The 14980-nt window shown below is 38.9% G+C and overlaps 1 protein-coding gene across 1 annotated transcript in view; it reads right to left on the reverse strand.

Moving 5' to 3' along the window:
• The window catches only part of LOC145462368 (telomerase-binding protein EST1A-like), a 50121-nt gene that overhangs the window by 23281 nt on the left and 11860 nt on the right, over positions 1-14980 (reverse strand). Inside the window, exons 4-5 of the mRNA XM_081445874.1 lie at positions 14669-14840; positions 8821-8882 (exon numbers count right to left, since the gene is read on the reverse strand). Coding sequence (XP_081302000.1) covers positions 8821-8882; positions 14669-14840 — 234 coding nt within the window. The remainder of the gene's footprint in view (positions 1-8820; positions 8883-14668; positions 14841-14980) is intronic.

Consider the following 14980-nt stretch of genomic DNA (forward strand, 5'->3'; position numbering starts at 1 on the left):
CAATAATAAAGTTAGCAAATGCAAGTCAAAGAAATACTTCTTTGGGAATAAAACGAAAGAAAGGGTCACGCTCGATTGTGCCAATTTCACTACTGGAGGACTATTACTAATAGTCCTCTAGTAGCGTAGCCAATTAAAATGCAGGATTTGCATTAGTCCACTAGTTGGGTGATACTAATACGATAAGCATTGCGATGTGTGGAGTTCGGCAAAGTGCATCATCTTCTTATTGACATTCAATTGATGACTGCGAGATAATCCACCACATTACTATTCCCTGTTCTATCAATAAAAGTAGTGAAGCCTTTCAGCATCAGTCCCTTGCTTGCTAAAGCAAAATACTTATGTGCTGTTGTCCTCATTCATGCTGCATGCTGAAATGCAAATATGGCGTCCAATGTTGACTTAATTTGTCTATCACACAATGGTCACTTGATAGGATTTTGTCATGTGTTGCCAAATAATGAATCAAAAGATTTAATAAGACATTCAAAGCAAACAATTTTTATTTTAAAAATCAAAACGTGAAATTTCCCTGGCAGATAAACTGTGTTTTCATGAGTTTTGGGCTCAGGTGAGGGTGGGGTGGGGATTACTCCCCTATAGTAATAGTGATAGTAATAGTATGTCTAGTGCACCTTACTCTCTTATGGGAGGTGTTGGTCTAGTTGCAATAACGGTTTGAACGTTAACTAATAAAACTACAAAATAACATTTACCATTTTTGTACAGAAAAAAATTAGAAAATTCATAGCACTTATTACATTTGTGAATTAATAATCTCTTTTCTTTTTTGAAACATTGAATATATGGGCTATCAAAGGTATGTGAGGCCCCAAAGAATATGGTTTTTGAGTTGTTTATGTCTGAAAAAGGTGTAGATTCTGACCATATTGGTCTGAAATAGGGGTATTTTTCACTCTGGCTTGGCATTGGGTATGTTGTTTACAAGGAATCGATTATTTCCGCATTAACATTGGCAAATTTGTAGCCCTTCTCAAATGTTTGGGCAGATGGGGTCTTTTTCTGGTTTGCGGTGGCCATACATTAAAGCCATTTACCAATTTTCTAGGCCTGAAAATTGGATATCAATTTTTTCCCCCTGGGAAGGTGGTTTTGGAGTTGTGATGTCTTGTGAGAGATCAATGCTGAATGATGTATCGTATACTGTCATGATATGTAACTATTTTGTTACATAATCACTATATTTATAACTATTAATGAAATTCTTGTAAAGTTTATTACTGTCAGAAAATAGTAGCGAGCTACAGAAGCGCAATGCCTCTGTAATTCTAGGCGAAAGTTGTCCCAAGTAATTGAAAGTTGAACTTGCATCCAGACTTGTGTTGAGAGGGCAAACGCATTTCATGTTTATTTGCAGCCCTGTAACGAATGACGTGCAATCAATTTGTGTTGGCCGCCGATGGGTGGCCAAAGGGAGAGCAACTTCTGCGGACTTGCCTTGTCTTGACCAAAGTGAATGCAGGCCATCGCAAGTCTTTATGTCTATTAGACCAATACTTCAGGTCTTAAGAAAAAAATTTAAAAAGTTTCAGATGGAACAGATCTCACTTCAGAATCGATAAAGATTATCAGAATTGATTTACAACTACCTTAAATTTTCCAAAAATTTGAGGTGGTCCTGGATCTGCTTCCACCATTTTTTTACACTTACCAAAGACTCAAAACTTGACATGCTGATTAGAATTCAATTAAGAAAAAAGGTTGCAGGAGTCATTCTTGAGTTACAAACCCATAAATCTAAAATTAAGGGTGTTTCAAATAGGTTATTCTTTTGCAATAGTAATCATTTGCATCACGAAAGTGGCCACCACTTGCTCATCGATGTTTTGGCATTTGTTTGATACAATTATCGTAGCATCGGTGGGAGGCTGGTGGCCACATGCCAGAATGAGTGTTCTAGGGTTGAGCCTTGGCCAGCGACATTATGTTGTGTTCTTGGGCAGGACACTTTACTCTCACAGTGTCTCTCTCCACCCAGGTGTATAAATGGGTACAGGCAAACTTAATGCTGGGGGTAACCCTGCGATGGACAGGCATCCCATCCAGAGGGGAGTAGAAATACTCCTAGTCGCTTCATGCTTCAGAAACCAGGATAAGCTCCGGCCTGATGAGCCAGTGCAAAATGTTATGAGCTGCATAAGTTGTCGCAAACATGATTTTCTTTACTCACATGATCGACTGATTTTTATAACATGGAGTAAGATTCTCGCTTCGAGCACATGCTCTGCAGGAGTGGTCACTAAGCCTATAGTCTCGTGGAGTGGTTGCTAGGCCCTCCGCAACACTCCCCAGCCGAGAAGTTCTAACTCTTAACGTTCCGGATAAAAGGAAATTTCAACAGTATGAAATGGAGTTATTACAGAGAAAAAATAAAAGAAAGGATACAATTTGCGATCCAGATTAAATGTTCACCAGTTTGTTTAGGGCTTGTCTTGCTTTAACAGCTGCCCTCTGGATTGGGTGCTCATTTCCAAGTTTCTGTCCACTCCTCTGGTGACTGGTCATCCTCACTTCGACTGGGCTGGACTGGGGTCTCTCTTTGTTCAGCACATTCCAGGGGAACAGGAAGTTGAGCGTACGGTTTAGTAACTTTCCTGATGCTGTTTGGACTGTAGCTGCTCTGATTTCCCTGTCTGTACTTGAAATGAGTTCCTCTACAATGGCTAACTTCCAGGTACCTCGTGGTGAACTTTCCTTTAGAAGTACAATGTCTCCTTTAGCAGGTTGCATTGAAGATTGTGTCCTAGGAGCTTTTAAGTGTTTCTGGGTCCATTCACACAAACTCAGTACATATTCATCGAACCATAGCTTCCAAAACATGTCAAGATGTTTTTGACCTTTATGCCACATGTCAAAGAGTTTTTGGGAAGAACTCAACTTGCTAAGGAAATCTGGGTCTTGTTGTTGATCTTCTTCTGCTAAGGATGGTATGCCTGTTTGGGGTTTAGGCTGAGGAAATCTCCCGGGGTGAGTGCGAATTCAGAGCTGAAGTCAGCTCCTACATAGACTAATGGCTGGGAATTGACCACTGCTTCGTCTTCTTTTACAACCATTTCCAGTTGAACCATAGTAAGACAAATCTTTCTAATACTCTTTCGAAGACATTGCTTTACAAGTCCGATAAGTACTTCATAAAAACCACTAATCCAGGGGGCCAGTTCAATGATGAAGCTCCACTTTATGCCTTTGTTGGTCAGGTAACTTTGTGTGTCAAGACTTGTCATAGAGAGTTGCCATGCTTCCTCAACAGTTGACTTTACTACTTTGAACTAGGAAGCATTGTTGGAAATTATCTGTTTCGGTTTTCCACTTGTGGCAATGAATCTTCTTAGGCATAAGAAGAATTGTTCAGCAGTCATACCATGAACAACTTCTAAGTGAATAGCCATAACAGCTAAACAAGTAAACAGACACAGCCAGACTTTTTGGGCTGCTGATGGCTGACTGACTTTCACATGCAAGGGTCCAAGATTGTCAAGACCGGTGTAGGTAAAGGGGGGAGATTCTTCTATTCTTGATCGTGGATAAGGAGCCATTGCAGGCATTCTGTATGGTCCCCCTAGATGTCATCTGCATCTCAAGCAGTCGAGTGGAAAGAAGAAAGAGAAAGAAAGAAAGACTTTATTTAAGTGTCAATAGTATTTAGCTCAAAAAACACTAATTGGGGGCACTATTTGGGGACAACTCTTCTTACAGATGATCTTCCTTGTGGAATCCAGAATTCTCTTCTGATAGCTGCTAATGTGTGAGATACACCTGCATACATCATCTTTTCATGGAAGCTCTTGATCACTAAGCTTGTAAAGACATGGTTCCTTGGAAGGAGGTTTGGGAACACAGTATGTTCTGGGAGGTTTTCACTGATCAATCTACCATGGCACCTTAGTACTCTGTTTTCATCCAACTGCAGGCCTAATTGGTTCTTCAGATTGTTTCTTGAATTTTCTTTGACTGCATTGACCTCTGGTGTGAAAGCACTCTTTTGGAGATACTTCTCCCACATGACCTTTGCTTGGTTTATTTCCTCTGATGTAAGCTGTCCTTTGATTGTAATCTTCTTCTGTAGTTTTCCAATAGATTGCAAAGCCCAAGTGCTCACTCTGAGTAGTTTGGTTAACAAGGAGTAATTTCTTTCGTGGATGCCAAAGGGGGCATCTGGCTTGTCAAAGGTCATTTTGCTACTTTCTCTTGGTATTCCAGCCAGTGTTGCAGTCTCATACATAAACATGTGGGCCAGGAGACTGTTTGGTATTCTGTTCAGACACCTTGCTGTTAAACTGTGTTGACTTCCATAAAGGCCATTGTGATGGATGATCAGTTAACCACAATGGACCATGCCACCATAAGTTCACCTGTTGGAACACCCCTGGTAGCCAGATCAGCGGATTTTATGAAGTGGACACGTAGTCAAACTTGATGTGCCCGTGTGAGGTAATCTCTCTAAGCCAATTCTGAACAAACACAGGTAATGGCTTACAGGTTTTCATCCAGTGAAGAACACACTGTGAGTCAGTCCACAGAAATCTATCTACCATGAACAACTGAAGTTGTTGAGTTACATAGTTAAGGCATCTTGTTCCGATAAGAACACCTGGCAGTTCCAACCTTGGAATGCTGAGAGGTTTGGCTGGGGCAATGCATGCTTTGGAAAACACCAGCTTGACAGTTGCTTTTCCATTTACTGAAGAGTAGAGGTGTACTTAATAGGCTTTGGCAGAGGCATCTGTAAAGCAGAGCAGTTGGTGTTCATCTCCTCCAATATACCTGGATAATGGCTGAGAGGACAATGGAGTCAGGCTCTCACAAATCTTGCTCCATTCTTGTTGCTGTGACTGACTGAACATCTTGTCCTGATCTTTTTCTTGTTTCCACAGTTCCTGAATGAACAGCTTTGTTCAATGAGTCGTAAATTCTGCTGACAGACTGCTGTGCTTCTGTTTTTGTGGTCACTTCAGAGGAGAGATTGTGAAATCCATTGATGAAAATGGTATCTGTGGTCAAATTCCAGGAGGTTCCTAAGACTTTCATGGTTTCTGCACTGGTTCGATCACATTCTAGGATATTCTGGGGAAATTCAGAGGAGCTTGAAGCCCACTAACAAAGATTCATTGATGCAGATTGGAAGAGGGTCTTGGCTTCTTTGTACAGTTCATCTGCTTGTGTTGATGTTTCAAAGCGTATAATCACGTTGTCTACATAGATGTTATCCGCTATCTGTTGAGCGATGGGGGTACCTGCCTTGGTTAGATGATTTCTGATTGTTGCGGCCAACAGAAATGGACTGGATATCATACCAAATGGGACTCTGGTGAATCCCAGTACTTGAACATTGTTCTCAAGGGTAGGCTTAGAAGGATCTTTTAACCAGAGGACACTCACCACTCCAGTGTTGTCCACTGCAATAAATGCAAATCATTTTTTTTCTTCCAGTAAGATTCTGTGGTAGTTTGGTTTCAGACAGTAATGCACTAGTAGTAGTGTTAGAATCCAACTGGGTGACCTGTGATGTAGACCACATGTTTCCAACGGAGCCTTTGTAATCAACTTTGTCAGAACTTTGCCTATCTATATTTTCCCTGTTACTAATGTACCTATGCAACTGATCTCTGAGTAGCTGCACTGTCCATTCGTCACCATTTTTCTGGTCAGTCAGGTGGATGAGAATATCTTTGGGTAACTTAGCCATTATCACTATCTTGTTTAAAATGAATGGGCGCCCATTTTGTTTCCCTTGTTGAAATCATCGAAGGGGAAACTTCTGAGCACATTGTGTTGCATATGGGATAAAATAAAACGTTATTGCGGTTGTATATAGAACATTGTATATGATTGAATTGTGCGATATGTTTTTGTTAGACAGCCATTGAATCTGTGCAGTTCTCGAGGGATTTCTGGCACCGCGATATTTTATGAGCCACATTTGGATTCTTTTAAAATTTTCCTTATCGCTTTCTGCATGAAGGGACGCAGAGGTATGTTCTCATAGCTTTAAAATAAAAATTGTTTGCTTTGAATGTCTTATTTACTCTTTTCATTCAGTTTTTGGCAACAAACGACAAAATCCTATCCAGTGACCATTGCGTGACAGACAAATTTTAGTCGACATTGGACGCCACATTTACATACAGCATACAGCATGCAGCATGAGTGAGGAGAACAGAATATAAACATTTTCCTTTAACAGGCAAGCGAATGACGCTGGAAGGCTTCACTACTTTTATGGCTTGCCATTTAAGAACAAGGGATGGCAATGTGGTGGCTAATCTTGGAGTCGTTAGTTGAATGTCATTAGAAGATGATGTACTTTACCGAACTCCATGCGTCACAATGGTTATCATGTAGGATTCTGAACACACCAGTACTTAATGTTTGAATGTAATATCTTACAGAAGGTGAACTAAACATGACTTTTCTGCTATGGTTTAAGTCCAAATACTGAGGAAATCAAATGCAAGAAGTTCCTTTTGATTATCTGGTCACAGGCACTTGCTGATTGTTTTCATTTCTAGCAGGTTAGTGTTGTGATTATCATGATTTTGAGAGCATTAGCACTCAGTGCTGATGAAAAGCCCGAAAATAATTTTTATACCAGGTTTTACACTGACATTTCCTCTTTCAAAAGGTTAGAATTTTAGGTGTTTCAGTTTTTTACCGGGTAGCGAATTGAAAAAGTGTGAACTGATTTTAAGTGGCTTGCTGTGACCTTGAAAATTAACCCACAAAAGTATAATTGGCCTCAAAAGACTTGTAAACCCTTGAACAATAAATTCCCAGGATCAAACTGGAGTGTTATTGTGATGCGGACGGAACAGAGCGAAGTTTATGATAAGGTATGAGTCACTTAAGTTTGCATGTTTTTGACCAGACATGGGTCCGTAAGAAATTTGTGATATTTTGCCGGGTTTAAAAACTATTTCAAGAAAAAATCCCACCATGTTTCTGGGCGAAATGTGAAAAATTTTGATATTTCATCATGTGCCACACATTTGCGATATGGCTCGGTCTTAGTGGACATTCCCTCGTCTTGATAAGTTCTTCTTACCTTTATTCAAAATATTAGCATGCTATCAGGTTTTTTTTAGTAACTTTATTTTTGCCAATGTTGCTCAAATGTTCTGCGGAAATCATCTTAATTCATTGTTGCGTTCTTGGAACATCCATAAGTTAGTAACCAGGTGTATTAAATAATGAAAAACTAGAATCCAGACTCTTCACCTAAAGAAGGTTAGAATGCCTGGAGGTTAAAAATTTGTCACAAACAAAATGGTGTGTTTTGGTTGCTGTTTTAGGAGAAAAACTACTTCAAAATAATCAATCTCCTCAGAATTTTTATTTGCAGGGGAGGTAATTTTTTTTTTTCGCCTTTCCTTTTTCTCCTTTTCTTCTCTTTTTGCTGCAGTGATTGACCTTCTACTTGGCTTGCTCCCAGTTCAAAAATTTCTGAGAAAGCATCATTGAGATGGGCAATTTTTACCATGGAGGAGCTAAGTGCAGTCACAGGAAATTTTACTGCGAGTTTTTCACTCAAATTTCTGACCATTTTGTGTGTATTTCAGGCTCCAGTGAGCTGATCACTCTGACCTGGGTATCATTGGAAAGATCTTTTCCTCCTGCAGAACTTGACTATAGATGATACCAATTTTGTTCAAAGGTGATGATGTCAGTAGTGGAACAAAGGCCAAGGCTTGTCACGGCCAGTTACAGGCGGCACAGAGTCAATGGTTAAATTATTCTTATCTATAGTTCCAATAAAACTGATCAAATCTAAGCGATTTGAGGACAGTGCCTACTTTTGTAAGTGCACACGCATTCTGCACATCACGCAAGGCATGGTTTAACTGCCATGTGTGCACTAGGGTTGGCACTGACATAATCAACTACACTACCAAGTATGCCACCAAAATGAAAGCAAAATTCCCTACTGTGACCAAACCAGGTTTAATAAACCTGCACTAAAGACAGGAATACTGGAATAGCAGCTTATCGCTACCCAATAACTGTTAACGGCTTCTAGCTGAAAAACCTGCTTTTATCTGCAGAAAATTATACTGAAATCCAACTGTAATTAAAATTTTCTGTTATTCAAATTTTGACAAAACTCGAACTCCGTTGGCCAATCCAGGCATCGTGTTTGTAGAAAAATGTTTCATGCCATTCGTCTCATTTGATGCAAGTTCTCAATCAAAGTAGGCGGCGAAATCATGCAAAGTAGCTGGCGAATTTTGCCAGCCGCCATCCCTTATTGAAAATCCTGTGAATTACTCTAAAAAACGTGTGGTTACCCCTACATTTCATGTTTTGAAATGGAAGTGGCATGCCTTCAACATGTGATTAGTTTCTGATTGTGAGGAAAAGCTGTTTAGATTGCATTTTAGCTGAACCAGAGGAAGTGCTATTGTAATGATTTTGTTATCAAAAGCATACCAAAAATGGTTTTTATGTTACCATTTACCATGTAGTTTTAAGATCTTAATAAATGTATTTGCTTTTCTGTGTGTAAAGGTAAATTCTAAGGAAATTTGTGAAGAAATATCCTTTCCTTCTATGTTCAGAAAATGCTGATACAAGCATTTTTGTTGAGACTCTGCGTTACTTATGAAAAAAAAATGCATGGCTACCCCCATTTTTCTTTGTGGATTCTAATAGCCCTTAAAAAGATCTACTTTTTCTGCACGGTCCTAATCTGGCACAAAAACCTTTGTATTTAGTAGGCATTGTCTTTAAGTGATCACATCACAGAAAACTCTTAACTGGATGCGTGCAAAGTAAAACTATCTGTAAAAGAACTTATCTTACCCAATTCTTGAGTACAGGAGGCCATTAGCGCAAAGAAAGTGGAGCACAAACTTCTTGTTCACCTAAAAGGGTTTTTGAAGTGTCAGATAACAAAGTTAGGTCACTTTAACGTGTGTTTTATCATACTACATTTCAGAGAGCTGCGCAAGGCAGCAAGTCTCTTCCTGTTGAGGTACGAATAATACAGACCATTCCTGCATACCAATGAGCAATGATGCTGAGTCATAGTCAGGGCGGGTAAAATAAAAGATGTAAGAAAATGTCCACCCCAACCTCATTTTGGTTCTATTGTATGTGCGCACCAGGAATGGGGTAAGGTCTTTCAAGCTCATCGACCATTATGTATCCACACACAGATGTATGGAACAGGGTTACAAATAGCATCAGTGCTTTAACACGAGAACCATTAGAAACTAGGGACATTAAGATTGTCAGGAGTGGATTAACCATAATAATTTCTAAGATGAGACTTTCTCTTGTTCTCTGGATGAGTCACGTTTGAATGCTGTTGAGGTCACAAACATAATAATTGGTTACAAATGTAACAAGGGACAGATCACAATAAAAATTGAAAGGCTCTGTGGAAAAAGGGCATTAAGTATTTTTTGTCAAAAGTGAACTCTGTCAAAAGGCCATGCGCACTGTGTTGGTGTACAGAGCCATTACAAAATATGTAACGCTAAAAAACACGGTGGAGTATAAAATTTAAGGACAGCTATAACAATCTGACGACATCAAATGAAAGTAAATTATATGTGCATTTATCTCCTGATGAGAAAATCCCAGAATATCTACTTACTTTCACTTGAAAACAAAATGAAAACACCATACAGGAAATTGACGATAAAAACAGGAGTGCACGAGTTCGAAATTTTTGACATCCTTTCCGTTGCCATTAAAATTTTGAGACAAAAGTCTTGAAAATCAAGGTGCACAGGAGTTGCAGAATCAAGGCGAATAGGTATTTTTCACAGAAAGTCTACACAATCAAGATAAAAGTGATTTTCTAGCATTACATTCATATTTTTGAACCAAAGTTTTGGTTCAAATTTCAACGTTAAACACAAGCGTTTTGTCCAGCTTGTGAAAACGTTCACATCGTTCGTTTGCTTCGTTTCATTTCCATCGTTTGGATCATTTCTATTGTTTGCAATGTTTCTATCGTGCGTTTCGTTTTTATTGCACATTCGTTTCGTTTCTATCATTCGTTTGATTTCTATTTTGAATATCGTTTGGAACCCGGGTTTTGAACTATCTTTGGCATTGTTGTTTTTGTGTCTGTTACTTGGTGTCTTGCCACATGAATCTCGACTACAGCTTCAATTGATGCACAGTTCAGGCACAGGTAGGCACAGTTTAGGCACAACGAATGCACATTTTACATAGTTTAAGGTTACTTCAAACCTTCGCGGGTGTACTCCAGAAAAAATTGGTATGTGCGCTGTTTTCAAGGAAACCCCCACAAACTATATATCAACAGAAAGGTTGTAAAATGTAGAATTCGATAAAATTATGTTTTGTTTTGGATTTTGCTTTCCAAAGGCGGCAGAGGCCGTCAACTCCAAAATGAGTGACTGACATTCCAGTGAATTAATCGGGTATCATATGTGATCGTTCATGCAAAATAACTGTGCAGTGTTCATCACAAAGCCTCAATCTCCAAAAACGTGTCAGCATTTTCTTTCATTTCTATTGGTAATCTTTTTATAGATCTGTCAAGTTTGACTATCGCAAAATTCGCATAACCTGTTGCGTTAAAGGCTGCCACGACGAAAGTACTTAAAATATGGGAATTCGCCGACATGCTTTTGTTCCCTATCTATCAGTGGATGTTCTGACCAAATTTCATGGAAAACCGTCAAATCTGCATACCCTATTAATTCATTTAAAGAGAAGGGATTCTCTCGAAAAACAAGGGTGAGTTTTCGCCTTCTAAAGATTTATAAACATGTCACGCCCTCACAGAGGAATGTGTCAACTTGAAAAGCCATGAGCCAATGAAATAACAGAACCCCTAGCGTTCACAGTATGCAAACTTGAGCTTTGCGGACTTAAATTTTCTTGACCAAAAACATATCGACCAATGTAGCCCCGCAAAGGTTTGAAGTAACCTTAAGAATCTTCCAACGTGCAGATCATTTAAAATGTTCATCAACAATTGTTCAAGGATGGGTTTAGAGTTATTTCACTGAAAGCATTAGCAAACCTGGTCAGTTCCCAATGCATTGTAAAAACATGCAAAACGTTTGAAGTAAATTTACAATGCTTGTAAACAATACTTGGAGTTTAATTTCTGTTCCTATAAAACTGGACCAGAACCACGCTGCTCTTCCTAAATTTATTGCATGATGAGCCAGTGCTATGAGAGGTTTGAACTCAATGAACTTGGGATCAGCTGAAAGTTTCGTGGCTTTCAGTGGCAGCATTAAATCACTCATGTCATGTCAATTTCTGTTACATTAAGGCATGTTTAACATGACAAGTCTTAAGGTTACTTCAAACCTTTGCGGGAGTCCTCCAGAATAAAATTTGTAGGCATGCTGTTTCCAAGGAAACCCCCACAAACTATATATCAACAGAAAGGTTATTAAATGTAGAATTGGATAAAATTATGTTTTGCTTTGCATTTTGCTTTCCAAAGGCGGCAGAGGCCGTCAACTCCAAAATGACCGACTGATGTTCCAGCGAATTAATTGGGTATCAAAAGTGATCGTTTATGCAAAATAACTGTGCAGTGTTAATCTCAAAGCCTCAATCTCCAAAAACGTGTCAGCATTTTCTTTTATTTCTATTGGTTATCTTTTTATAGATCTGCCAAGTTCGACTATCGAAAAATTTGTGTAACCTGTTGCGTTAAAGGCCGCCACGAGGAAAGTATTTCAAATTAAGGAATTCGCTGACATGCTTTTGTTCCATATCTATCAGTGAATGCTCTGACCAAATTTCATGGAAAACCGTCAAATCTGCATACCCTATTAATTCATTTAAAAAGAAGGGATTCTCTCGAAAAACGAGTTCTCGTCTTCTAAAGATTTATAAACATATCACACCTTCACAGAGGAATGTGTCAACTTGAAAAGCCACAAGCCAATGAAATAACAGAACCGCTAGCGTTCACAGTATGCAAACTTGTGCTTTGCGGACATTAATTTTCTTGACCAAAAAAAAATTGACCAATGTAGCCCCGCGAAGGTTTGAAGTAACCTTAAACTACAAACGAAACTATCTGTGCCTTCCTAAAAAACTTAGACGCATCCCTAGACGCATCCCAGACGAAACAATTGTACTCTTTTTGTTGACTTTTAATAAAACACAATTACAGGCTGGCCAATCAGAATCGTTGGTTCCCACAGCTAGTAAAATTCCAGGTTGAATGAATCAGAAAGGTTACCACTGATTTATCAGTTACCACTGATTTACCCATTTTTTTTTATTTAATGGCTTTAACAGTTGATATATCTTAATTCTTGTGACTTTATTTATAGGTAATCAATGGTAGAACTCAACATGTAAGACGCATGCGTTCTAGCATCGTTAGTGTTATACACTATCTTTCCATGCAGTATTTTATGTCATGTCGTGTGACCAAGGACGGCAGCTATTTTTCAGGTAGCACCAATTGTCCCTTTTTATTGCAAAAGTGAAACGTTAGAGTGAATAATTGCTCGAAAATGCGTGATAAATTATCACATTCTGTGAATTATCATTCAGGAATTCGCGCAGACTGGAACAATAGGCATCACCAAAATGTGGGCAAATTTCCTCAAAATATCGTTTCAAGCGAAATTTCTTCGAAAAGCCAAGAAAAGCCAGGAATTTCATTGAAATTTGTTTGCATTACTTTTGCACAATACTGTAGTTAAATAAAAGTGATTCAAATGATATATTTTTATTATTGATGATCACATAGTATCACAATCAATTCCTCTTCAAGATTTGACAGGTCTTCCTGAACTCTGCTAAGCATGTTAGGTAAAGTGACTCATATTCATTGAACAGAAAAGCTGTACTAGAAGAAAAGCTGCTAAGAACAGACAATAACAACAACAACATCTTCCATCAGTCGACCGACCTTTCACACAAACTTACCAAGCTAGTTGTGACATATGCACACCAAAAAGCGTGAGTATGTGTGATTAACTGCCGTTTTCCCCCTCGAAAAAAATAAACAAAAAAAGCACCGAAATATTCTGAATTTTAATTCCCATTTACAAAGTAAAACACAAGTGTAGATGGCACAGATTATACCAAGTTGCAAGCAGATGGTGGAAAGTGTTATCCAGTGTATCTAAACAGCACTTGGAAAAAAACCCTTCACTTGTCCGATACAAGTTCTTATTATATGGCTAGCCCTGTGAGCGGGCAAGATGAATCAAATCCTGTGCTGTGATTGGCTACCCGAGCGGGCAAGATGGAGCTATCTTGCCTGCTTGGGACTACCTGCCATACACCGCAAGAAAAATTTCCCCGAAAGCCATATAATAAATCCTTGATTGACCAAGCTTATTCAGTCAAGATGGCTGGATATTGGCCTTGTTCTTTTTTTGCGAGTATATGGACCTCGACTCCGTCTTGGTCCATAAACACGCAAACAAAGAACTTGGCCAATATCCAGCCATCTTGACCCCACACTTGGTCAATAACACATACATCTTTTTCTCGGGTATGTAACTTTAACTTTGTCTACTCACTTGTCCCATGGGCAAGAGCCCAGGCAGCCCATCCACCGACTAAATATTTTGATAACAATTTTGAAACACAGAGTAAATATTTAGGTACACAGGTAATAAAGTGTTGACTTGAGATGAAGCTTGACGAAAATTACAAATTATAGCATTGTTTTGTTGATTGCATGATGCACGATCGCAGTTCAGAAGTGGTTACCTAGCACGTGATCAAAAATCTGCCCGGATCAAATTTCTTTCCACAGTTAAAAACAGCCGTGCTTGGCAGGAAAATGCTGTAAGGGCGCTGTGCAATAGACCAATTTCGATATATTAAAATTCAGCTTTAAACAATAGACCTCAGCACGAGGCTCTGGGGAATAACTACAGAGTTTGTGGGGTTTATTCCCCAGAGCCTCGTGCTGAGGTCTATTATGTTAGGCTGAATTTTAAAATATGGAAGTCGGTCTATTTATTGCGAGCATTTTCCAGTTTCATGGTACAAACCCAAACTCAACAATGTATCAAAGAAACAGAAACTGCACACATGCGTTGTCTCATGCTCAAAGGTAAAATTATCACATACTAAAGCTCAGTTAAGTGGAACAAAGTTCATTGCATACGACACACTGCAAATTTGTTCTTTCCTATGATGACTCGGTTCTTGTAATTAAACGTATCATTTTATTTTAGTATCAATATCACTCGATTAAAATGGCAGAAGAACTTATTGTTACAAGTGAATTCATCCTGCTCATGCATTGGCATGGATCATGAGCATGTGCACCCTACCATGATGACATTACGCAACATGGCAGCCATTCTCTAGCTAATGGGTTGACATGCAGCCTTGGTTTACATCAAACATCTTTGATATTGGACATCCATGTTATGGTCAATAATTGACCATAATTGACACCTGTCAAAACAAGGTATCTGCTGACCAGTATCACATGACCATATCAGGACTCAGGTTTAGAGCTCATCAAGGTCACAGGTTTTAACCTCTTGTAATCAGGAGCTTGCTTTTAGGCTTGGCAAAATCTGTGTCAAATCATTAGTTTATCTGGGAACACTGGAATTGTTGGATCCTTCCTGTATGCCACTGCATTTTATCCCATGTTTCTTTGATATTTTATTTAAACTTATTTACCCAAAAAAGAAATCTAGATAAGACAACATACCTCTTGAAGCGATATCTTTGGTGATTCCTTTACAGGATGGTCTGTAGAGTGCTCTTCATTCTTTGATTCAGAGACAGGATCTCCTGCTGAATTCACCTCTTGTACTTTGTCATGGTCAGTGAGCACAACCCTCCTGTACACTCCATGATGCATAAAGATCCACACTTCATACCTGTGTGACATTTACATAAATGTAATAAATCTGTACAAGAGTCACCCAGCATTAACTCAAAAACGGGCAATCTCAGATTGGTTTCTACCATGGTTAAGGTATCATGGTAGGTGAATTTTTCCAAAAAATGCAAAAAAAAA

Source organism: Orbicella franksi, chromosome 12 (assembly GCF_964199315.1).
Source record: "Orbicella franksi chromosome 12, jaOrbFran1.1, whole genome shotgun sequence".
Classification (NCBI taxonomy): domain Eukaryota; kingdom Metazoa; phylum Cnidaria; class Anthozoa; order Scleractinia; family Merulinidae; genus Orbicella; species Orbicella franksi.